Source organism: Gracilinanus agilis, chromosome 1, assembly GCF_016433145.1.
Source record: "Gracilinanus agilis isolate LMUSP501 chromosome 1, AgileGrace, whole genome shotgun sequence".
Classification (NCBI taxonomy): Eukaryota; Metazoa; Chordata; class Mammalia; order Didelphimorphia; family Didelphidae; genus Gracilinanus; species Gracilinanus agilis.
This window is the reverse complement of record NC_058130.1, coordinates 792,848,378-792,873,448: the sequence shown is the minus strand read 5'-3', so window position 1 is coordinate 792,873,448 and position 25,071 is coordinate 792,848,378. Positions and strand designations below refer to the sequence as shown.

At 38.1% G+C, this 25,071-nt stretch overlaps 1 protein-coding gene across 1 annotated transcript; it reads left to right on the top strand.

The window, feature by feature from the left end:
• The first annotated feature begins 1,614 nt into the window (after positions 1 to 1,614).
• LOC123246073 (vomeronasal type-2 receptor 26-like) lies at positions 1,615 to 24,715 on the top strand. The gene is made up of 6 exons (XM_044675024.1): positions 1,615 to 1,829; positions 4,968 to 5,262; positions 11,577 to 12,380; positions 17,035 to 17,262; positions 18,483 to 18,606; positions 23,790 to 24,715. The coding sequence occupies exons 1-6, from the start codon at positions 1,615 to 1,617 to the stop codon at positions 24,713 to 24,715; spliced, it is 2,592 nt and encodes an 863-aa protein (XP_044530959.1).
• Positions 24,716 to 25,071: the final 356 nt, after the last annotated feature.

Below are 25,071 nucleotides of genomic sequence, written 5' to 3'. Positions count from 1 at the left end.
ATTTGAATGGAAAGAATGAAGAGGAAGAATGGTTAAGGTGGCAGAGTTGTGGATTTCAGTATGAAATGAAAACTTCTTAATAGTAGAGATGATCCAAAACTCAATTGAGTGTCCCAGGAGGTGGTGAGGTCTGCACCCCAGAATCTCTAAGTGGAGACTGAGATTATATAGAAGATTGTGAGGCTAAAACTCCCTTTGAAATATGGATTAGACTAAATGCCTTCTGAAGTCCCTCATAAAACTCCAATTGTTAAAGATTTTTCACTTCTCTAATATAGTCACCTTTGTCATGATGGGTGTTGCAGTCAGTAAACATATTAGGATTCTGGAGGAATTATTGTGAATGGAGATCTACACACACACACACACACACACACAAACACACACACACACACATATATATATATATATGTATATATATATAATATAATATAATATACCTGTTGTCCTTGGAGGGCCCTTTCATTTCTGATATTCTGTTATATATTTCTAATATGTAATTATTGTGACGGAGAAGTTGGGATAGGAAGGGAAGGGGATTTGTGAGGAATTCATGGTCAAGGACAGCACCTAGAAAAGTTCATTCTGTACACTAAATTGCATCATGCTTGGTCTGCATTTCACAGGGTTAGCACAGGAGGGTTACAGGTAGTACTATGGATGATAACATTAGACTTAAAATCAGGAAAACCTCAATTCAAATATTGCTCAGACACTTATTAGCTTTGTGACTCTGTTTCCTCCTCCATAAAATGGTGACACTAATAACACCTTCTTCATAGGGTTGTTGTGAGGATCAAATGAGATAATATATCCAGTTTTACAGGCTTCAAAGTGATTCATAAATGTACTTATCATTACTATTATTAAAAGTGTGAGCACATAAAGAACACAAGTCTACCCTGTTGGCCTAATTGCTCTCACTGAGTTTTGGATCTCACCACTTCATAAATGACTCCTGCCTGAAGCCTGGAGTCAGCTCAGAGAGAATCATACCTGATGTAACAGCACATGTCAGCCCCAGAGTCCATAAATCTTTTTGCTGATACAGGGACACGTATGGGTCACAAGGTGAGGAGGAGGAAACATTACAAAGAGGAAAAATAAGCATTTTATCAATTATCATTGGTCCCTTGAGCTCTACAAGGAATAGTGAAACAGATTCTAAAACATATTTTTCCTCTTCTCTTTTGGTTTTCCCCTTGGACTCAAGAACAGAACTGGAGATGCCTCAGGCAGAGATGGTCCCCAGAGCTCCTCCCTGGCTGAGGGTGAGGGCTGATGTGATAGAAAAACCAAACAACTTTCCAGTCTCATAAACAAGAGTGCTAAGAGGAAACGTGTTCAATCTTAGAACCAGTGGTGCTTAAATATTCCCCTCCTTTCGTTGCTCCCCCAAACAAAGTCCTGCCTCATGTTCAATTGTGTTAGGCATATAGAATAAGTCTTGTCACTCAGCGTTAATTTATCAAACTCTGGGAACTTCTCTATTATAACAAGATCCAAGCAGGTGACCAAAGATCTAGGCTAGCCACTACGTGACTCCCCCTTGGCTTAGGACTTAAAATGATGTTCATATTGATGCTTCCCAAAATTCAGAAGAAAATTTCCCAGATGATTCCTGTCCTCCTATTAATGCTCCCACAGCTCTCACCTTCTGTGCACAAGACAGAAAAGTCCCCTTGTTTCCCCAAAATCAGTCCTGTCCTATCTAGGGATGGAGATCTGGTGATTGGGAGCTTTGTCCCCCTATATTCAGTAGAAGTGAGCAGTGTCAGCAGAGCAGAACTCTTTCAAAGTCATCCTGACAAGGGCTGTAAGGATTACAAGTAAGTGCCTATCAGATTATCTCATAACATTCTATTTTTCATTGTGACAATTACAAAAGGTCTTGATAGAATTTGACTTCATCCTGTCCTAACATACTATCCATTATTTTCTAAAATTCTCTCTGGTATATCTGCCAACTCTAGTTGCATGATTCTAACACCTATAGAGCCTTTTGCGTGATATTATGGGTTTGTATATGGAAAACATTCTGTAAATATTGAAGAACCACATTAACTTGTGTAGAATTCAGTTAACAAAAGCACCTACCTTCCAGGGCTTTTGTAAGGTTCAAATGAGACTATATATAAAATGCTTTACAAACTATGTAAATAGCAGGTATAAAATTATTATTATTATTATTATTATTATTAACTGGGTCTCAGTTTCTTCTCTTGTAAAGTAGTACCTACCTCCATGGGTTTTTGGGAAGTAGCCCATTAATATCTGCTGTCAAACTCAGACCTTGTGTATCAATGACAGACCTGTGAATGGTCCAATGTAAAGTTTTCCTCTGGTTTTCCTGCCACTGGGAAACTATGGAAACAGTGCAAAGATTTAAGGTGTAGAAATGCAAAATCAAAAGAGGAATGGATGAGAATCTTGACTCAGGAATCAGAGTTTTAGCTTCCCAAATCTAGATCCTTCTCTAAGGATGTTCTTGCCCTAGTAGTGTCATGGTAAGATAGCTTGTGGGATGTAGAATTAACAACTATACATAGCTAGAAGATAGGAGCTGAGTGAGAGTGAAAAGGGTATGAAAAATGGCCAATGTGTGTCTGGACATCGCCTTTTGTGTCCCTTTTCCTACATGTCTATGTCTGCCTTTCTCTTCTTTGTATCTTTCGAATACTCCAAATTTCTGGTTTCTCCTCTCATCTGCTTTCTTTTGCTCACTATGTATGTCTTCATTCAGCAGTCAAGGTATGGAAATAAAGTCTATTCATTACATTTGAATATATTGCTTGAATCTGTTCTTCTTTTTTCTTCTTATTTCTTCTCTTTTTACTTTATTTTTCAACTCCTAGTCAGTCAATGCCAGTAAATTACTGGGGCTGCAAGGTGTGTCCACACATGAAGATTTTTTAAAAGAATTCCAGTAAAATCTCATTTTGATTGAGTTCTAGATAAGGGAAAGTCAGAGGTTTTCAAGGGAATGAACATTTCTTCCAAACTAAATTCTTCTTGAAAAGAACAGAATTGTGGGAATGGTTTGTGTGCAGAATCAATTATTCATATATTTATTAAGTCCTATAATTTACCAGGCATTATTCTCAGAGCAACTGGGAATATAAACAAAAAGAAATAAACCATCCCAACTGAACTGGAATTCACATTTTAATGAGTGACAATTTTTTCACATAATAGACATACTACATGAATACAATTTTTATTTATATGATGTTGTTGTTTAGTCATTTTAATTGCATTGCAATCTTTGTGAGCCCTTTTGGGGTTTTCTTGATTTTATAGATGAAAAGTCTGAGAGAAACAGGGTTAACTGACTTGCCTAGGGTCACTCAGCTAGTAAATGTCTGAAGTCAGATTTGAACTTGAATCTTCTTGACTTAGTCTGGAACTGTTTACACTGAAATCATTTGGAAGGGAAGCAGAAACAGTTGGGAGGATTGGGGTAAGGAAAAGATTCATGAAAATGATGTGCACATTTGTGCTTGAGTTATGGCTTAAACAAAGAGAAGGGAGAAATTGAAAAGAAAGCTGGCATATATTCCAGGAATACAGGACTACCAGTGCAAAGGTTCAGAGGCTGTAGATTTGATCAATGGCTCTCATTTGAATTGATTTAGGAAGATTTTGAAGATCTCCAGATAAGGTAAAGTACTGAGTCCTTTCTAGAGCCGAACTGCCAAGCATTAAAGCTCTAGTGGGGAGAGCACAACCTGGAAGGGCTGAATAAGAAGTGTTTTGAATTTCAAAATTATGTTTGCCTAAAAACTATTTTACAGAGAACTCACAAAAGGCAAGTGCTCACACAGAGGTCATGCTCTCAAAGAGTCTCTGAAGAACTTTGGTAGCCAATGTGAGACATTCAAGACATGGACACTGTGCCATCCTTTATGATGTGCCCTTATCAAGGAAGGTGATGCCCTTCATGAGCAAATGAGAACTGTAGCAGCTCAAAAGAAATGTGGGATGCACAAATGTACATCATCATTTAAAAAGCTCATAAGGGCTCTTTGTGCCTGACTTGTGAAAGAGCTTCTGAATTGCTATTTGTCTGACCAGACAGTCAGAGATACTGCTCATTAACCTCAACATAGCAATATCATTTTGATTATCTTTGATTTTGAAAGTGAACAACTTTTTAGTTGGTCTCTGTCTAAAGTGTGCCGATTATATCCAATTTATTGTGTATATAATTTGCATGTAAATTGGTTTTTGTATGTAGTCTTTACCATTAGACTGTGAATTTCTTGACAACTGGTATTTGTCTTTGACCTTTCTTTGTATCTCCAATGCTTATAAACCCATTTGCACCCCACTGTCAAAATGTTTTTTTCTAAAGTGAAAGACTAACCCTATCCCTCTACTTAATAAACCTCAATGGGGTTTACTTCAATGCTAAAATTACTAATTATTTTGTGAATAACGTAGAAAGCTTTCTGGAATCAAAATCTCTTTAAACCTGAGTTCTTCCCATCTTTCCAGTCTTCTTGTATTTTACTCCCCTCTAAGCAATCTACAATCTAATAATAATGCCTACTTTGTGTTCCTCACATACTTCCATCTCCATGTCTTTGCAGCGTTTGTCCCCCATGGTCTTTCTCTTCACCCTCACTTCTTTGAATCCTGGAATTGCTATAAGATTAATATGACGAGATGTCTTTCAGAAAGAAATTTTTCTCAGCTTTCCTTCCTATTCCTACTGCTGCTGGTGCCTTTTCTAAGATTACTTTCTGTTTATTCTGAACTTCTCTTGTATGTGCGTTTTCATGCATATGTGGTTTTTCCAGTTGGAAGAGAAATTCTTTGAGCCAGGGAATGTTCACTTTCTTTGTTTCCCCACCATTCTGCACAATTTCTGTATCATATCAAGAGCCTCAGAAATGCTTGTTGATTGTGTTTAATGGACTGTCTTTGAATATTTTGTTCTTGTTTTCCTACTTTCTGTCTCTCAGGTGGATGCATAAAAATTACCAGCAGGTTCTGACCCTGATATTTGCTGTGGAGGAGATCAACAGGGACCCCAAACTGTTACCCAATATTTCTATCCTGGGATTCCACCTCTACAACACCTACCACAGTGATGAGAGGACCTTGGAGAGCTCCCTGAGGTGGCTCTCTGGGCAGGGCCAGCTTATCCCTAGCTATATCTGCATAGGGCAGGACAAGCCTGTGGCTATCATTGGAGGAGCCACATCAGCTGTGTCTATCCAAATGGGAACTCTGCTTGAGCTCTACAAGATTCCACAGGTGAGGGATGCTGAGCCAATCACCTTCTATGCTTTACTCAAACCACTTAATCTTGGGAGCAGTGGATTATCCTTCAGTAATTAACAAACATTGGATTAAAGATAGAATTTATTATTCATCTCTTGGGATGCTTAATGATCATAGCAATAGCTAGAGCAAACTCCTTATCACATTACAGCAGACTCTGATGATCAACATGGGCAGCAGCTTTACCAAAGCCAAGGCCACTAATTGTATCTAGAGAGATTAAAGGACAAGAATCAGTAAACAGTGACTATGAAATTGTGAATGGGTCACAGGGAGGAATAAATGACTGACTTCAAGAGATAAAGGAGAGTATGGAGAAAGAGAGATTTGGGGATAAAGAAGTAGTGAGGCTCATTTTCTTTTTAAAAATTACATTTTAACTTTTCCAACTACATGTAAAAACAAATTTTAACATTCATTTAAAAAAATTTGAGTTCCAAATTCTTTCCTCCACTCCCTCTCTTACTCCTTCCTGGGGAAAGGAGGGAATTTGATATAGAATTGCATTTGAAATAATGACAAATATAATTATATATTAATCCTGTTGCAAAAGAAAACCTAGACCAAAGGGAAAAAAAATAAGAAAATTAAGAAAAAAATTAAAGTCTGCCTTGATTTAAATTCAGACTTGATCCACTCCTTCTCTGGAGATGGACAGCTCCCCCCCCCATTAGATCTCCTGATTTCTTTTGGATTTTTGTATTTCTAAGAATAACTAAGTCCTTAATAGTTGATTATCTTACAATGTTGATGTTTATGTATATATACAATGTTTCCCTGGTACCTTTCACTTTACTTTGCATCAGTTCAAGTCTTTCCAGTCAAAGGTTATGCAGAGTTTGGGGCATAGTTTCAAAATGGTCTCCAAAATGGTTGGATCAGTTAACAACTACCAGTGGTGCATTAATGGCCCTATTTTTCCACATTCCTTCCAACATTTCTCTGATTCCTTTTCACATTTCACATTAAGCAATCTGATGGTTGTGAGGTACGTCAATAGTGTTTTAATTTACATTTCTCTAATTAATAGTGATTTAGAGCATTTTTATATAAATATAAATAGGTTTGACTTCTTTTTCTGAAAACTTCCTGTTCACATCCTTTGAACATTTACAGATTGAGTAATGTCACATAATATTAGAAACTTAACTCACTTCCCTATATATTTGTGAAAGGAGACTTTAGTCAGGGAACTTGCTATACAATTTTCACTGCAGTTTTCTGCTTTCCTTCTAATGTTTACTGTCTTGGTTTTGTCTTTTCAAACCCTTTTAAATTTCATGGAATCAAAGCCATTTTACATCTTGTAATGCCCTCTTTCTCTTCTTTGGTCATAAATCCTTCCTTTTTCCATAGACCTGACAGGGAAAATATTCTTTGCTTCCCTAATTTGCTAATGGTGTCACCCTTTATGTCTAAATCATGTGCTCATTTCACCCTTATCTTGGTATATGTTACGAATATTGGTCTATACCTACTTTCTGCCAAACTGCTTTCCAATTTTCTAAGCAATTTTTTTTGTTAAATTGTGAATTCTTTCCCTAGAAGCTTGGATTTTGAGGTTTTCAAACATTTGAGAACTGTGGACATTTACTACTATGTGTACCTTGTCTATTCCACTGAACCACCTTTGTATTTATTAGTAGATCGACCGGTCTGATGAAAAGTACTTTGTAATACAGTTTGAGACCTGGCACTGCTAGGCCAATGTCTTTCACATTTTTTTGTTAGTTATTGACTTTTTGTTCTTCCAGATGAATTTTGTGATTTGTTTTTCTAGCTCCTCAAAATTCCTTATGTTATGAAATAAATGATTTGGGGAATAAGGGAATAGGCAGGAGGATTAGAGGGGGAAACACCAGTACAGCTGAGGCAAAAGTAGCCCAAGTTGACTTGGGAGAGGTAACAAACTAACATACTTAGCTGGGGAACCAACAAGTAATAGAAACCAACAGAGTCAAGGAAATAGTTTAAATTATCAGTGGGTTCTTATAGCCTGGGAAGGAGAAGTCAAGGAAGTTTACAAAAAGGGTTTTTAATAATTAATAGGGACAGGAAAGAAGGGAAGAGTATCAACTGTCAAAATTAAGTGTATGGGCCAACTGTTAGAATGTTGGGTAGGGGAAATGGCTTCTCTAAACTAACTATAAAGCAGTCAGCTTAGGTAGGGCTGTCACGGCAGGGAGAATTGGGAATTCTCACTGAACTCTTCTCAGGATAGTATCAAAGAGAATCAGGTCTGAGAAAACCTCCAGGAACTCAGCAAATTAGGTTGTCCACTGGCTCAGTAAAGCACCCAACTCAACCTAGTATCTTGCTTGAAGGTCTCTCCATGAATTCAAGGTTATTCCAATTTCCCAGATCCCAGAATAAGTCCACAGGCTAGATGAACTGCTACCAAACTCCAGCTCCACTTCTCACCCTCCTAGGCAAAACTGTCAGCTTTTTTACCAGTCTCTGTGAACTAGCACCTGCCAACAGTTCTAAGTTTGGAATGTTCTCAGCTCCTGCCAGGTTTTGCTGTGTCTACTTCTGCACTACCTGTAATTCCTACTCTATAAATTTCTTATAACAGTTATGGGGCAGTTGAGTGGCTCAGTGGATTGAGAGCCAGGCCTAGAGATGGGAGGCCTTGGGTTCAAATCTGGTCTCAGACACTTCCTACCTGTGTGACCCTGGACAAGTCACTTCATCCACATTGTCTAGCCCTTGCCACTCTTCTGCCTTGGAACCAATATATAGCACTGATTCTAAAACAGAAGGCAAGGTTTTTGTTGTTTGTTTTTTTTTTTTAGTTTCTTATATCAGTTTCATTGCTATAGCATCGAATAAATAAATTTAGATATTTTATCATTTTTAGTATATTGGTTCAGCCTAGTGAAAAACAAAATCTCCAATTGTTTCAATCTGTTTTTGTGTGAAAATTATTTTGTAGTTGTATTCATATACTTCCTGACTTTGTTTTGGCAGTTAGACTCCAAAAGATTTTTTTACTGCATATAGTTAATTCCAACAGATTTTCTCTGTATATATCTTTCTACTGGATATTGTTGGTAATGTCAGGAATTCCAGGACCCCTAAATTAACCCTCCAAAAGACCCCTTGTTAATGCCTTCTGAGTTATCATATTCGCCAGGCCCAGACCAGGCTGAGCATTTCCCACCCAATTAAGATGTGCAGTGAACTCGGCCTAACAATGGTCTCTTGACTTGGTGCTCTCGGGCTAAACTCAAAACCATTGAACCAGCTCCAACCAACCAGCCTGAGTAGTCTCTGAGACTGAGTAAACTTGCATCTGCAGGAACTACAGGCAAGTTTGTAAAGCTCTAATAAAAAATAAGATCTTTAATGCTGGGCAGGCTCTGTCCCATCACTAAGCCAACTTGGCCTTGATTACAGCTATGCCCTACCTTCTTGTTCTTTGTCACAACTACAGGCAGCTACTCTTTGATGCAACTCTACTGCTACTAGCTCTGCAGAAAAAGAGGTCAAAAATAGCAGAAAAGGAGCTACTTATACAAAATTATTTATATCATTACTTTTTAAAAAATCAATTTATTTATTGATTTTGAATATTTTTCAATGTTCTTTCCCTCCCCTATTCTCTCCCCGCTCCCAGAGCTGACAAGCAATTCCATTGGGTTATTCATGTGTTATTGCTCAAAACCTATTTCTGTATTATTCATATTTGCACCAGAGTGATCTTCTAAAGCCAAACTCCATGTTTTTCTTCTGTGCTTCTGCTCCCACAGTTCTTTCTCCTGAGTTCCTCTGGATTGTCCTGGGTCATTGCATTGCAGCTAGTAGCAAAGTCACTTACATTCAAACATTCTACAATGTATCTGTCTTTGTGTACAATGTTCTCCTGCTTCTGCTCCTTTCACTTTGCATCACTTCCTGGAGGTCTTTTCAGTTCACATGGAATTCCTCCAGTTTATTATTCATTTCAGCACAATAGTATTTCATGCCCATTAGATACTACAATTTGTTCAGTCATTCCCCAATTGAGGGACACCCCTTCATTTTCCAATTTTCTTGCCACCACAAAGTGCAGCTATAAATACTTTTGTACAAGTGTTTTTCCTTATTATCTCTTTGGGGTACAAACCCAACAGTGCTATGGCTGGGTCAAAGAGCAGGCAGTCATTTAAAGCCCTTTGGGCATAATTCTAAATTTCCGTCCAGAATGGTTAGATCAATTCACAGCTCCACCAGCAATGCATTAGTGTCCCAATATGACCACATCCCCTCCAACATTTATTGTTTTTCTTTACTGTCCTATTGACCCTTCTGCTAGGCATGAGATGGTACCTCAGAGTTGTTTTGATTTGCATTTCCCTAATCAGGAGGAATTTAGAACACTTTTCCATGTGGTTTTTCATAGTTTTGATTCGATTATCTGAAAACTGCCTATTCATGTCCCTTCATCATTTGTCAATTGGGGAATAGCTTGACTTTTTTGTAAATTTGACTTAGTTCCTCATATATTTGGGGAAACAGACCTTTTTCAGAGAATTTTGTTATAAAAGTTTTTCCCCAGTTTGTTGTTTCCCTTTTAATTTTGGTTGCATTGCTTTTGTTTGCACAGAACATTTTAAATTTAATATAATCAAAATTATTTATTTTACATTTTGTAATATTCTCTATCTCTTGCTTGGTCTTAAATTCCTTCATTTCCCATAGATCTGATAGGTATACTATTCTATGTTCCCCTAATTTATTTATGATTTCACTCTTAATATTTAAGTCATTTATTAATTTTGAATTTATCTTGGTATAGGATGTGAGATGTGGATCTAAACCAAATTTCTCCCATATTGTTTTCCAATTTTCTCAGCAGTTTTTTGTCAAATAATGAGTTCTTGTTCCAAAAGCTGGGATCTTTGGGTTTATTGTATACTGTTTTGTTGAGGGTGTTTATCCCTTGTCTATTCCATTGATCCACCCTTCTGTCTCTTAACCAGTACCATATTGTTTAATGACCACTGCTTTATAGTACAATTTAAGATCTGGTACTGCTAGACCTCCATCCTTCACACCATGGCTTCCTTTGAAAACTGCCTATTTGTATCCTTTAATTATTTTCCTGTTGGGTAATAAATTCTTTTTTTTAAAAGTGAATCCATTCCTCAGATATCTTGAAAATGAGACTTCTATCCAAGAGTCTTACTTCTGTTTGAGGAAAGTTCTATCTTCCTCCACTTTCTGGGTGACACAGCTCACTTGAGTCTATGTGAGTCTGCGTCACCAACATCACCTAATGTGGGTCAAAGGACTATGGGCTATGTACTTGATCTGGAGATGATTGAATTTGATCCAGAAGGGAGAGGGAGGTTAAAAAGTTCAAGACAAGGAACTACAGGCTCTGTCTCAGGTGACCACAGTGGGGGAGCTGCTGTGGTGGACAGGCTGAGACCACCCAAATGGCTAGCTAGAACAAGCTTTTCTCTCTGCCTTTACCTATCCAAGTAATTCTAATAAACTTTATAAAATTCTAAGGACCTGAGTCATTTAAATTTACCTCTTACACTTCAAAAATTTTCTCACCAATTACCTATTTCCCTTCTAATTTTATCTGACTTGCCATTGTTTCCAGAAAAACTTTGTAATTTTATGTTATCAAATTGCCCATTTTATCTTTTGTGATCCTCTCCATCATCTGCTTGGTCATGAATTCTTTCCCGATCCATAATCTGAAAGTTTTTTTTTCTTTGCTCCTCAAAGTTTGATCTTTTTTTGCCTAAGGTATATACCTATTTGCAGGTGACCTTGATATTTGCCAAAAGATTTTGCTCTATACCTAGTTATTTTCAGGCTTATTTCCAATTATTTCTCACAGTTTTTGTTAAATAGTGAGCTTTTACCACTTCAAGGGGGAGTCACTAAGATGAACAAACATTAGGCTACTCTCATCATTTACCTCATTATATTGTGCTGCTCATCTGTTACTCTCACCAATGTGTATTTTTCAGACAATACCAAATGGTTCCAATTATTAAGTTTGAGATCTGTTACTGCTGAGTCATCCCTAATTATTTTCATCATTTCTCTTGATATTGATATTTTTTCTTCCAAGTCAATTTAATGATTTTTTCTATATATAAAGGAATTTTTGGCAGTTGGATATGGAATAAGTAAATTAATTTAGACATTCTCATAAATATGCTTACATCCATCACCTTTCTTCTAACACAAGATAGTTTACTCATAGTTTGCACTTTGCTGAAATTTGATCAACTATATGAAAATGCAGAAACCAAAATGTCCCATGTTTCTTTCCAATCCAGATCAGCTATGGACCTTTTGATTCAAACTTGAGTGACAAGGCTCAGTTTCCTTCTCTCTACCAGATGGCCCCCAGGGAGTCCTCCCTACACCATGGTATAGTCCGATTAATGGTTCAATTTGAATGGACATGGGTAGCTCTGGTGACCACAGATGATATGAGAGGTGAAGAATTTCTCTGGAACTTAAGAAGGGACATGATTCAGCATGACATCTGTTTGGCCTACACTGAGAAGATCCCAGTGAGTGAGAGAAGACACACAGAATCTCAAGATATGTTCATGCCACGTATTATTCAATCCTCAGTCAAAGTCATCATTATTCATGGTGACACAGATTCACTCATGATCCTTAGATATTCACAGCCTTTTACTTTCCTCCTATGGAGGGTTTGGATCACCACATCTCATTGGGACATCACCATGAGACCTCAGTGGGATGATGGCTATAGTTTCCATGGAGCACTTTCATTTTCCCAGAGGACCAAAGAGATTCCTGGTTTTAAGTCCTTTCTCAGGACAGTGAACCCTGCCCAGTACCCAGAGGACATTTTATTTAAGGAGTTCTGGTGCTCAGCATTCAAAGGAAAAGAGAAACTTGAAAATCAGGATTCAAATGAGTGCTCACCAAATGCCTCCTTGGAGACTCTGCCTCTGCGATTCTTTGACATGACCATGTCTGGGTTGAGTTACACCATCTACAATGCTGTGCATGCGGTGGCCTGGGCGCTCCATGAAATGTTCCTGGGATCCTCAGAGAGAAGATCTAAGAGAGATGGAGAAATCTGGGTGCCTCAGCCATGGCAGGTAACATTAGGTTCCTACTGTGTGCCAACATATTGTGCTTGATGCTGGATCAATGCATCAAGGACTTGTCAGGTCTTCAATGTGGGAGCATCCTCTCTCATTCAGTTAGGAACTTTTCAATCACATATAGCTTTATAATTTCCCAATAAATTCTTAAATGGATCAACAAGTATTTACTGAGTGCTTACTATGTGCCCACCAGTATGATAGGTGTTGGGGATGCAAATTAAAAAATTGAAATAATCCAAAGAAGGTAACGGAGGGAGAGCAGGCACTAATAGTTTAGAGAGGGAAGAGACCATCAAAGGTAATCTGAAGAAGAATGTGCTGGAATTATAACATAAAGGAAGGGATTTTATATGGAAATGGTGAGGAAGATTTTCATTTTCAAGTATTGAGAGAGTAAGGCAAGTAATATAATGGTCTGGAAATGGGACACTTGTGTGAAGTATAGAGGAAGAACCAGCTTTGTGGAAGAGTAGAATGCAGGAGGAGGAGCTATATCCAATGAGACTGGAATGATTACTTGTGGTCAGATTGGTTCTTAAACAGTGTTCCTTAAAAGTGAGAAAGAGTTTGTATTTCATCCTGGAGGAAATGAGCAGCCACCATGAAAGGGAATCACTGTAAGGTGTTTGTTCAGGAAGCAATTGCAAGTTGGCCAACTGATTGGCTGTGGATATGGAGGAGAGTCAACCAGCCAAGAATGATTCCAGTGATACAAAGCTGAGTGCCTGTCCTTTGTAAAAGGGTTATGATCTGTGGAAAGGATCAAAAGTTCCATTTTATTTACCTCTTAAGGTTCCACCCTTGAGGAAATGTTATGTAAAAATTAAAATATACAATAACTTCAAATATTACATATTTTAAGATTCATTAATAATCACTCAATGTAAAGGAATAAAAAAATAATCTAATAAAATAGAAAACACATTCTCAAGCTAATTTACCTGCTCAAAATGCCCACTCCACCAAAAACCACCACAGGAAGGAACAAGACCTAGACACAGAACTACACCCAATTTATCTCCTGTTTACATCAGCATATAATGACAGGAAGTCAGTGAGCTCCTGGGTAATGTAGTTCAAAGATACAAGATTTTCAATTACACATTGCCCCCGAGATACCTTTGAAGACTAGTCTCTCCAATTGATCTTGTAAACATAACCAATTTTTATATTACAATAATATGGGGATAAAAGGGAAAGAGAATAAAACCAGTGATTGCTAGGCACATTGACAAAAAGCCAATTAGAGGGCAGTCTGCTTTGGCATAAAGGTTTACATTCAAAATAAATGTGTTCAACCTCCTTCAGTTCAATTAATTGTACCCCAGTGTTCATTCTGGATCTTCTTGATGCAGTGTAGGTTTCTGCAGGCATCTTTCTCCAAACAGTTCATTTTCTGGATTCAGGGAGGTAGCAAGTTTCTTATCCTAAAATTACCCTCAAAGGAACTTAAACTTTGCATTACAGGATAATAATACATTCCCCCAGAGGAGGATGGGATCCTCAGTAATGCATGACTGAGTTATGGGGTATATGAATCAATTGGCCAAAGAAAATAAAAACATCAAAAAAATCCAAATTGGTTTTGCTTTTTCTCCCTTATATTTCCCTCTTATCTCTAACTATTGTAGTTTCCTCTTAGAAGGTGCAATATTGTATACACCTGTAGTTAGAAGATTTTTAGGGGTACAAGATAACTATGTTAAATGATAAATTTAGGGAGACTTGTCTCCCAAATGATCACAGGGGTGATTGTGAAGATGGGATTAAATCTTCCCTGCATATTTTTAGATTTAATCACCAGAAGTGTATACACCCCACTTATCCTTAAGTATAGGGAGGTCTGTGACCCACATGTGCTATAGTAAGTGATGAATCAAAATCGACTGACTGCCCCATGGGCAGTCCTAAGTAAAGCATTAGCTGTAATTGGTCCACATAAAAAGTGGAAGGAAGGCACAGGAAATAACGAAAGGAATGGCCTTTAAAACTGGCAAAAGCTTTCTGTGATGAGGTCTTTCACCTTCAACTGGACCCTGGAGGAGCTTTGGCTGAGGACTGCTTTCTATTTCCTATAAGGACTACCATGTGGGTGAGTGAAAAAGGCTGACTCCCTTCGTTGGTTTGCTCTGAGAGGTACTAGCCTCCAGAGGGGACCCTCATCTTGGAGTAGACCTAGTGGCTAAAACCCTTGTTTAATTGACCCCTAGGCCCTCTGGCTGGGGCTTCCCAAGCCCTGCTGGAGTAAAGCCAGGGCTTGAGTAAATAGTCTAGCATGTTAAGCTAGATTTCTTATTCTGCCCTCTTTCTCATTTCTATATTTTCACTCTTTCCCTCTATTTTATAAATAAATTGCTAAAAAGTCTTTCTGACTTGAGTAATAATCATTGCAACTACACTTTTATATATTTAGACCAAACCTTTCAATTTTAATTCTTTAATTTTTGCCCTTTACAGCTAGGAAAGAGTTTTGAACCTGGCTCTTCCTATCTATAAGTCCAGCATTATTTTTCATTCTGTATGTAGTTGCTATAGATTATGGAGAAAAAAACGAGTAGTTCCTGATTGTGAAATTGTGGGTAAAAGGACAAAATTGAATGGAGAAGATCAAATAGAAGATCATTTAAGGTGGGAGAAATCATTAATATTTAGGGTTGAGGGGAATGACAGGAAAGGTTTCATGTACGATCTTGGCCCTGGACTGAAACTTAAGGGAAGCTAGAGTTGAAGGAAAAAAATATTACCACTCTACTCATTTTGAAGGCCAAGACTAGTGGAAACAGTTTAATTGAATATTATTCTAAATCCAAGCATTCTAATTTAGAGAAAGAAATATTCAAACTGGCATCACCTGCCTATTGTTAGTCTTCTTTGTCCTGAAGACAATTTGAAGTGATAGTTTTTAGGAATCATTAAGCAGAAAAATGTCACAAAATTTTAAAATACAGTTTTCATTAATATTGCTAAGAATAGAGCATTTGGATCAGCGAATAAATAATCTCTTGAGGCTATGACAATATTTAAATCTGCACATTTCCATTGGTATAGAAATAATTTATTATATGTTATTTTATTTTGTTTTTATTTTTTTTCTAAACCCTTGGCTTCCATCTTAGAATCAATACTGGGTATTGGTTCTAAGGCAGAAGAGTGGTAAGGGCTAGGTAATGGGGGTTAAGTGGCCTTCCCAGGGTCACACAGCTAGGAAGTGTCTAAGTCCAGATTTGAACCTAGGACCTCCCATCTCTGGGTTTGACTCTCAATCCACTGAGTCACCCAGCTACCCCCAATTTATTATACTTTTAACATAAATATGGTGTAAAGACTTGAAAATCTGAATTTGCACTTTATGAAACTTATTCACAATAATCATGACTTAATGGTTACTACCCTATTTATTCCTTCATAACTGGACTCCCCAAAGGAAACTGCTCTTAGAGGGATTTGCCACCACTCACTTCAGATGTGTGGTAAGGCAATGATACTAGCTAGAAAAAGTTAAGTTTGGTTATCACCTGGGATCCATTTTCTGGGACCTTGAACTTTGCTCTTACCTTGTACCCACTTTCCAATAGGAAAAAAACTGAAAAGAATTGTTAACCCAGAGAAATTTTATTTCTTAATATTTTCAGTTGAATTGAAAGAAAGTTTTACAATATGATTCCACATTAGGGATTCTCAAATGAACCACCAAGAATTTATGAAATGCTACCATATGCTAGGCCAGTGATTCCCAAAGTGGGCGCTACCTCCCTCTGGTGGGTGCTGCAGCGATCCAGAGGAGCAGTGATGGCCACTGGTGCATTTATCTTTCCTATTAATTGCTATTAAAATAAAAAAAAATTTCCAGGGGGCTAAGTAATATTTTTTCTGGAAAGGGGGCGGTAGGCCAAAAAAGTTTGGGAACCACTGTGCAAGGCAATGGGAATTAAAAACTAAAGAGTCCTTGTCCTCAAGTGCTACTGATCTATTGGGAAAGAAAATATGCACATTCATACATACATATCTATATATTTGGAATAAATACAAAAGGAAAAAGAGGTAATGTCTACTCCAATTTTTTTATAAATTCTAAAAGGTAGAATGAGTGCATTTTGAGGGGAAACAGCCAATGGAAAAATAGGGAGGCAGGAGATATAATGTAGAGTTCAGGCCATAACAAAGAAGACCTTTGTTCAGGCTAGTTGCAATATGTTGTGTAAAGGAAATAAGATTAAATATAATGTACTTTCTTTCTTTAAATGAATTTCATCATGACACCTATAGAATATAATTGTTAATGTGAGGCCAGGTCAGTGAGAAATGTGTGAATTTTTTACCTACCTAGAGTGATGCCATTGTGAGCACTATATGCAAGATTGAATGAACCCTCTTTCTCAGGATTCAGTTCATATCTTTTTAGCAAACATTTGTTGAACATCTAGTGTTCTAAATAAAATCAGCATCCTTGGGCCAGAAAACCTGAAAGTATTCCACAGAACACAGAATCTCCTTTCCAGGTTTGCTCTTGCATAAACCTGGATATTTATGACTCTTTCCAAACAAGAGCACTAACTTCAGGTCATGAGTCCTATGATCTCGGGTACAGACGAGAGGCTCTTTGATTGGGCACCAGGCAGTGACTCATATTTCTCTTCCCTTTCAGCTCCACTCTTTTCTGAAGAAGACCCACTTTGACAACAGTGCTGGTGACCATGTATTTTTGGATGCCACAGGAAGTTCTGAGGCTCATTATGACATTCTGGAGTACTTATACTTTCACAATGAAACTGAAACTCTGGTGAAAGTGGGACAGTTTATACCCAATGCTCCACATGGTCAAGATTTCACCATTAGTAAGAAGGCCATAGTGTCGGCCTGGTTTGAGTCAAAGGTCAGAAAAAATTTCAATGTTAATTTGGTGCTTCCAATCATGGAAACACATCTTATTTCTTAGGCTACCTACTAAAGAGATTTTTAGTTGCTAAAATCCTGATAAATGCTATGTATTTTTATTAATTCATTAATCCAATATTTTTGTAGGTAAAATTTTCTTCTGGCCTCTCTCTTCTCTTTTTTCCTCAGAAGACTAAGAAATACATAGCAAGTGGTCAGTCCACCTGATCTTCCCCCATTGTGCAATATTTTATAATCTGCATTATGTCAAACTGAAAGGATGGTTTTTATTGTGTAGATTGACTGGAAGTTGTTTTATACCTAAACAGAAATATCAATCCTTTCTGGATCAGGGTCTGATGTCACCTTCCTGACCTTAAACTAAATAAACTCCAATCTGACTGCAGATATAGAAACAAGGTTTTATTGAATACACACAAATTGCATTCTATATCTCAAGATTCCAAAATCTTTTCCCTTCCTGCTTTGGCTTCTTCCTTCTGTTCTCTGTTCCTCCATCTCTCAGTTACTTTCCATCTTTTCCAAATTCCCATAGCTCACAAACCATCCATTTACTTGGCTTAAGCTAAATCAAAGTCATTCACTCTTCCTATAGTTTTGCCAAATGAGTTTGGATGATTTATTTGATAAAATTACCTGCCTTCCTGAATATTCAAAAACATTTTGGTTCATAAAATTATCCTTCCCAAATTAGAGTAAGATGTACTATTTATTTTCCACTGAAAAACCAACGGGTCATATCCTTTCAGTCTGTGTGTCTGACCTCATATGGGAATAAGAACTAGATGTATTTCCCGTCAATGGTCTGCCTTTCTTTCAACTATCAGAGTTGTTACAATAATCAGGATTATTTGAAGAATTAAAAGAATGCTAGGCCTGAAAGGGGCCTTTGAAGTCTCACAATCCCCATTTTCAAATGAAGAATCTGAAACCCAGAGCAGAGAAGCAGCTCAGCCAAAGTCCCATTGCTACTGATGAATGGGAATTAAAAATAGATCTCTTGAATACAGGTATAGTGGGCATTCTATTGCATGTGCTCATTGATTGATGAGCCCGAGGGAAGTCCTATAACTCTTCTATAAAATAAGGTTTCTTTGTCCTCAAAATGATGTCACAAATCCTCATAAAATAATCTACTTTATCATTTGTTGTTAGGACCCAGATCCTTTAAGCACTTTCTTTTCTTATCACTATCAGTCTCCTCATGCTGTATGCGGTGATAGCTGTGGCCCTGGGTTCAGGAAAACTGCAAGGGAGGGAGAGCCAATCTGCTGTTTTGACTGTTCTTCCTGCCCAGAGGGGGAGATTTCCAATCAAATGAGTACGTATTTGCGTGAATTTTTGAACCAAACTCAATGAAAACATAAAAGACTTGTAATGTGCTCTTCACGATACATAGAATTCATGGGAACATTGATACTAGAACAGTAAGATATGCAGCCCCAAGAGCCATTGATTTAGTTTTCCTTCTCTCTGTGCAACTCATGTCCTTGGTCTCTTTAAAGAATTACCCACTATAAAAATAATTATGGCTAGCACAACAATAAAAGACAAACCGTATGGAAATAAAGATTCAAAATTGTTTCAGATACTTTTGATAGATGTAACCAAAAGTATCTTCAGTGATAAATTGAAGTGAACCTCATAGATGAACTTCCATTCAGGGCCAGATGCAATGAATGTTAAAGAGACCCTTGTTATAGAAAAATAAACCATTTATTTAAAATATATAAGGAAAAAAAGGATTTTTTATTCTAAGGGATTCTAACTTCACCCAAATAAGCCTCCCTGGTTCTGCAAGGAACTGTTTCTCCTGTGTTTCATAGGCTACACTAATCCTCCCTGAACTGACTAACCCAAATTTATACCATTCTAAATAAAACTACTATTATTATCTGTAGAGTTCTTAACTTTGCCTTTAAGTTATAAAAATAACAAAGGCTAGCTGGTTGAATCTCAGTAAGAATCATATTAGGACTCTGAGCCTTAACAGACTCAGAGTCCAAACCAAAGATGAGGGTTTCTTTGGTCTTCTCACAGTTTAATCAATCTATAAATAGTAATAAATAATCAGTAGTGTTTCCCAAGTTGGAAAAGAAAACACTAAGCTCCTTCAGGTCTTTCACTCAGACAGAAAGAGAGGCAAAGATGTTACCTTCTCCAGCCCTGAGAGAGAAAATCACTGTGTGTGACTCTGCCAACTGCCAGAGACCAACTACCACTGCCACACCCAGAGAGAGTAACTGTCACAGGAAAAAAACTGTTACAACTGTCAACATTTGAAATTAGCACTCTATCTCTGTTTGAAACTCCAATTGTTCCTCAAGCCAGTTTTTCTACTTCTTATCTCTAAACTAATAAAACAATTCTCATTTTCTAATATCATCCTTATAATACCATGGCAGGGGAATTATCATCAGCTGCATTAATATGTAGGATCTTAGATCTAGAGATGGAAGGAACCTCAGCAGCCATCTAGTTCAGCTCCCTCATTTAATTAATCAAAGAACAATCAAAGAATGGGGTGTGGCTGCTGAGACTTGGTGAGTTTAAGTGACTTGCCCAAGGTGATACTGTAAAAAAAAAAAGAGAGGATCTCAACCCAGGTCTTCTAAGGCAGTGCTTCTCCCAACAATACTGTAGTTTTTTGTCCTTTCATGAAGAGGAGTAATGACACCACAGGACACCTAGACTTGTGTGTGAATTGGATTTCAGTGAGGCTGATTGAATAAAGCAATTAATTAGGCTCAGCCTCTCTTCCTGAGTAACTGGTACCAATTGATGCATAATTTTGGTATCTTCATTGTGTATGCAGGCTCTAAGCACTCTGGAACTCCTGCTTCTGACTCCTTCATGGTCATCAGAACAAATTGCCATCATCTACCCATTCCACCAGAGGAATTCTCTGAATTTTGGGAATGAATATCCCAATAACTAACTGGCATGATGGCCCATCAGCTACTTTCCATCTGGGTGGGCCCATCTGCTGAGGTGGTTTATCTCAGTGTGGTTGCTATGCATTTCCCAGGTTCTTGGAATCACCAATGAGAATTGATTGCTAGGTGAAGAACAAAAGTGGATGAGCTGCTCTAAAAGGACTCAGCAAGTCCTTATATCAGAGTTGCTAGTCTTTCTTGAACTCTCATACCCTTCCAAGTACATTTACTCTACTTTGGGGAAGTGGTTAGAGGCCTGGACCTGGAGTCAGGTTGGTTGAAATTTCATTTTATATACATTTTAGGTATGTGACCCTATTTGTAACATAACTTCAATGTGGTTTAATTGTGCCACATTTCTAAAATGATGTGTTAAGACCAGATGATATAAGAGGTCTCTTCTATCCTGATTCCTACGATCTTTGAAAGGCAAAGTGTGTAGAAGTCCAGCTTCTGTTGGTCCAGCTGTGTCTCAGAGGTGAGGCAGAGTTGGCAAATATGAGAATGAGAAACAGTCAGACTTTCAGCCAGGCATCACAGAGACTGCTCTGCTCTGGTTCGAGTAAAGTTTATTTTTATATGTTTTGAGATCACACAGTGGAGATCCCCAGCAGTGGACAGTGCATCAAAAATCAACATAAACATTGGCCAACTGTCATCATAAAACCACGCGCGCCCATACTCCAGGTAGCCATTTGCTGTTCCACTGGCAGAAATCCTTCCCCACCAAAGATTAAAGTCTTTCCCTACTTCTTAACTCAAATGTGTCCTAAACAGAAGAAATGGGAAAGGCTAAATCTGTGGTTTGATTCCATTTTATAGATCAGCACAAAATGGAGCTCCAAATAGTACAAAATGATGAACTAAAGAACGTGTCCATACTCTCCCCTCAAACTTTCTGTTAAAAGCAGTTGGGACACTAAAACACTATTGGTGGAACTCTGAACTGATCAAACCATTTTGGAAAATAATCTGGAATTACGGTCAAATAATTATAAAACGGTGTATACCTATTGACCGAGCAATACCACCATTAGATTTATTTCCAATGACAATCATGGAAAAAGGAAAGAATCCTTTATGTTCTAAAAAATTTAAATCAGTTGTCTTTGTGGTGGCAAAGAACAGAAATGGAAGGGATGCTCATCGATAAAACTGGGAATGGTTAAACAAATTGTGGCATGTGATTGTGATGGAATACTATTGTCCCATAAGAAATGATGAATGTGTTAATTAAGGAAAATGAAAAGAGAGACATGAAGTTATGATGAGTAAAACAATTGGAACCCAAAGAACATTATATACAGCAAAACAGAAATATTATTTAATGGGTGACTTGTGAATGTCCATTTCAGAGAAGAACTGATAAATAGAAATAAAGGGGATATGTTTTTTTACATAAATATATCTTTTTATTAAATGATACCTTCTCTAATGGGGTGAAAGTAAGGTAAGTAGGAAGTTAAACAGGTATCATAGTATAAGAAATAAATACTTTTTTTAAAAAAGCACCAAAAGCTCAACTCCTGTCAACTCAATGGGGATTCTCTTCAATAATAAAACTGGGGGTAGCAAGGTAGCTCAATTTATAGAGAATCAGGCATGGATATGGAAAGTTCTGGGTTCAAATCTAGACTGAGACACTTCTTTGCTGTGTAACTTGGCACAAATCACTTAACCATAATTGATTAGCCCTTAATGCTCTTCTGCCTTGTAAATGATACTTAATATCGATTTTAAGACACAAGGTTGGGGGCAGCTGGGAAGGTCAATGGGTTGAGAGTCAGGTCTAGAGAAGGGAGGACCTAGATTCAAATCTGGCCTCAGAAACTTCCCAGCTGTGTGACCCTGGGTAAGTCACTTGACCCCCATTGCCTAGCCTTACCACTCTTCTGCCTTGGAACCAATACACAGCATTGATTGCAAGATGGAAGGTAAGAGTTTTTAAAAAAAGATACAAGGTGGGCAGCTGGGTAGCTCAGTGGAGTGAGAGTCAGGCCTAGAGACAGGAGGTCCTAGGTTCAAACCCGGCCTCAGCCACTTCCCAGCTGTGTGACCCTGGGCAAGTCACTTGACCCCCATTGCCCACCCTTACCACTCTTCCACCTATGAGACAATACACCGAAGTACAAGGGTTAAAAAAAAAGATACAAGGTAAGGGTTTGAAAAATAATAAAACTGTTGCACTTTATGGTTGAGGTGACTGAGAATTGAAATAACTTAAGTGATATCAGTGATCAAATTAAGGATAGAAGCCACATAACATAAGGGAACTGGAATTTGAATCTTAGTTCTTTAGCATCCTACTTGAACAACTTCTTGCAAGACCCATAAATTTCTATAGGTTTTGGTTTCCTCCACTGTAAAAGAAGGGTGATGAACTAGATTATCTTTAAGATATGTGTGAGCCTGAAATGTGCCTCAAATGAGTCAGAATAGGAGCTTATTAGATTTCCTTTTTCTGTGCCACAATGTTATGTCCATATATCAAGACAGAGGTGCAGACTGACTCGTGCACTCTCATCATGGAAAGTAGAGAGCAAAGTTCATACTCAGAAATTGTTACCAACCTAGTGAAGACTTCAGCTTACAGAGGAGCATTTATTAATAGGATGAGATTTGGATCAAGTCAAGATAGTAAAAGAGAGACTTTTTTTCAGAGTAAAGAAGTATTTGTTCTAGAGTCCACTGGGTGTCAGTGCTGAGATTATTTGACTTTAAATTTTGATAAAGCATTTAGAAGATAGACTGAACAGTAAATCTTGTAATTACAATAATAATTTTATAACATACTTTAAAATTTGAAAAGCATTACAATTATGATTTCATTTTATCTTTCTAATAGCCCTGAGAGGTAGGCAGTACTACCAATCCTTTTTTATTTTATTTTATTTTTTTAAACTCTTACCTTGCGTCTTGGAATCAATTGGTTCTAAGGCAGAAGAGTGGTAAGGGGTAGGCAATGGGGGTTAAGTGACTTACCCAGGGTCACACAGCTGGGAAGTGTCTGAGGTCATATTTGAACTTAGGACCTCTAGTCTCTAGGCCTGGCTCTCAATCCACTGAGCTACCCAGCTGCCCCACCAATCCTATTTTAAAGAAGAGGAAAACTCCTTCATTACTTCATTTGTAAACTGGGAATGCTTATAGCATTTAACTCCTGAAATTCTTGTGAAGATCAAATGAGAAAATCATTGTAAAGCACTTGACACAATACCTGGCCTATGGTAGGTGCTATGTAAGTGCTGGTTATTTTATCATTTTTATTTTGGTTAATATTGAGGAACAACCAGCAAGCACACATACATAATGAGGAACAGTTATCTTCAACAGGAAATGATAAATGATGAGAAATGGCCTAATCAAAGTCTACAAAATGATGAAGGTTCTGGGCACAGTGGAATTGTGCTTGATCACCTCAAGGGGTAACAGAAGGTGGAATAATTACATCTTGAGGGGCATATCCCACCTCTAGGGCCCAAAGGACTAACTAGAGATATTGTGTCTATTCTCCAAGTTTGAGAAAATTTTTAACATAAAATTATGAGATGCTTCTTGTTCCCTATAGACATGAAGCATTGCATGAAATGTCCTGAAGATGAGCATCCCAATAAGGAGAGAGATCGCTGCCTCCCCAAAGCCATCACCTTCCTGGATATCAAAGAACCTCTGGGCATGACTCTAGCCTGTGTGGCTCTTTTCTTCTCTGCGCTGACAGCTCTGATTCTTGGGGTGTTTCTGAAGTTCCGGGACACCCCCATAGTCAAAGCCAATAATAGGACCCTAAGCTACACCCTCCTCATCTCCCTTTCCTTCTGTTTCCTCTGCTCTTTGCTCTTCATTGGTCGTCCCACTGCAGCCACCTGCCTCCTCCGACAAACAACATTTGGGCTTGTGTTCACTATAGCTGTCTCTTCCATTTTAGCAAAAACCATTCTGGTTGTTCTGGCCTTCAAGGTGACAGTGCCCGGGAGTAGGAGCAGGATATGGGGAAAACCTAGAGTGTCCTACTCCATTGTATTCCTTTCCTCTGGGATTCAAGTGACCCTCTGTGGCATCTGGCTGGGAATCTCTCCTCCATTTCCAGACACAGACACTCATTCCCAACCCAATCAAATCCTCATTGAGTGCAATGAGGGCTCTGTTTTTGGCTTCTATTGTGTCTTGGGCTACATTAGCCTCTTAGCCCTGGGCAGCTTCATGATGGCTTTCCTGGCCAGGAACCTGCCTGACACCTTCAATGAGGCCAAGTTCATCACCTTCAGCATGCTGGTGTTCTGCAGTGTGTGGCTCTCCTTCCTGCCCACATACCAGAGCACCAAGGGCAAAGCCACGGTGGTGGTGGAGATCTTCTCCATCCTGGCCTCCAGTGCTGGCTTACTGGGCTGCATCTTTATTCCCAAGTGTTATGTGATCTTGCTGAGGCCAGATGAGAACACCCAGAAGTGCATAAGAAATAAATCAAATGGCAAGAGTGGGAAACGTTCTGTGTGAGAAACTGAGGGAATTAGGATAGCAAATAGTTATTTGTGGAAACCCAGTGGACTACACTGACTATCTGCTGACTCAATTTTGGAACTAGCTTACTTGCCTTGATATTCAATTATGAGTCGTGTCCAAATTCTTTCCTATGAGAGAATTTTTTTCAATTATGGAAACTGAGAGAAAATCTTATTGGACTGATTAATTGTAGCCCTATATTGGTGGGAAAAGTGATTCAACTGTACATGCTATGGAAAAACCCTTTACCATGGATGTAAGCTATGTTGACCAGAAATAAAGTCAGGTTGTAAGACTGATGTAAGAACTTTTCTAATATTTGGACATCTCAAGCAATGGTTGTTTCCCTG

Coding starts and splice junctions, on each gene's coding strand:
- LOC123246073 (XM_044675024.1), top strand. CDS start 1,615: ATGATTCCTGTCCTCCTATTAATGCTCCCACAGCTCTCACCTTCTGTG. Junction 17,263..18,482: donor CGGCCTGGTTTGAGTCAAAG/GTCAGAAAAAAT, acceptor TATCACTATCAG/TCTCCTCATGCTGTATGCGG. Junction 18,607..23,789: donor GGAGATTTCCAATCAAATGA/GTACGTATTTGC, acceptor TGTTCCCTATAG/ACATGAAGCATTGCATGAAA.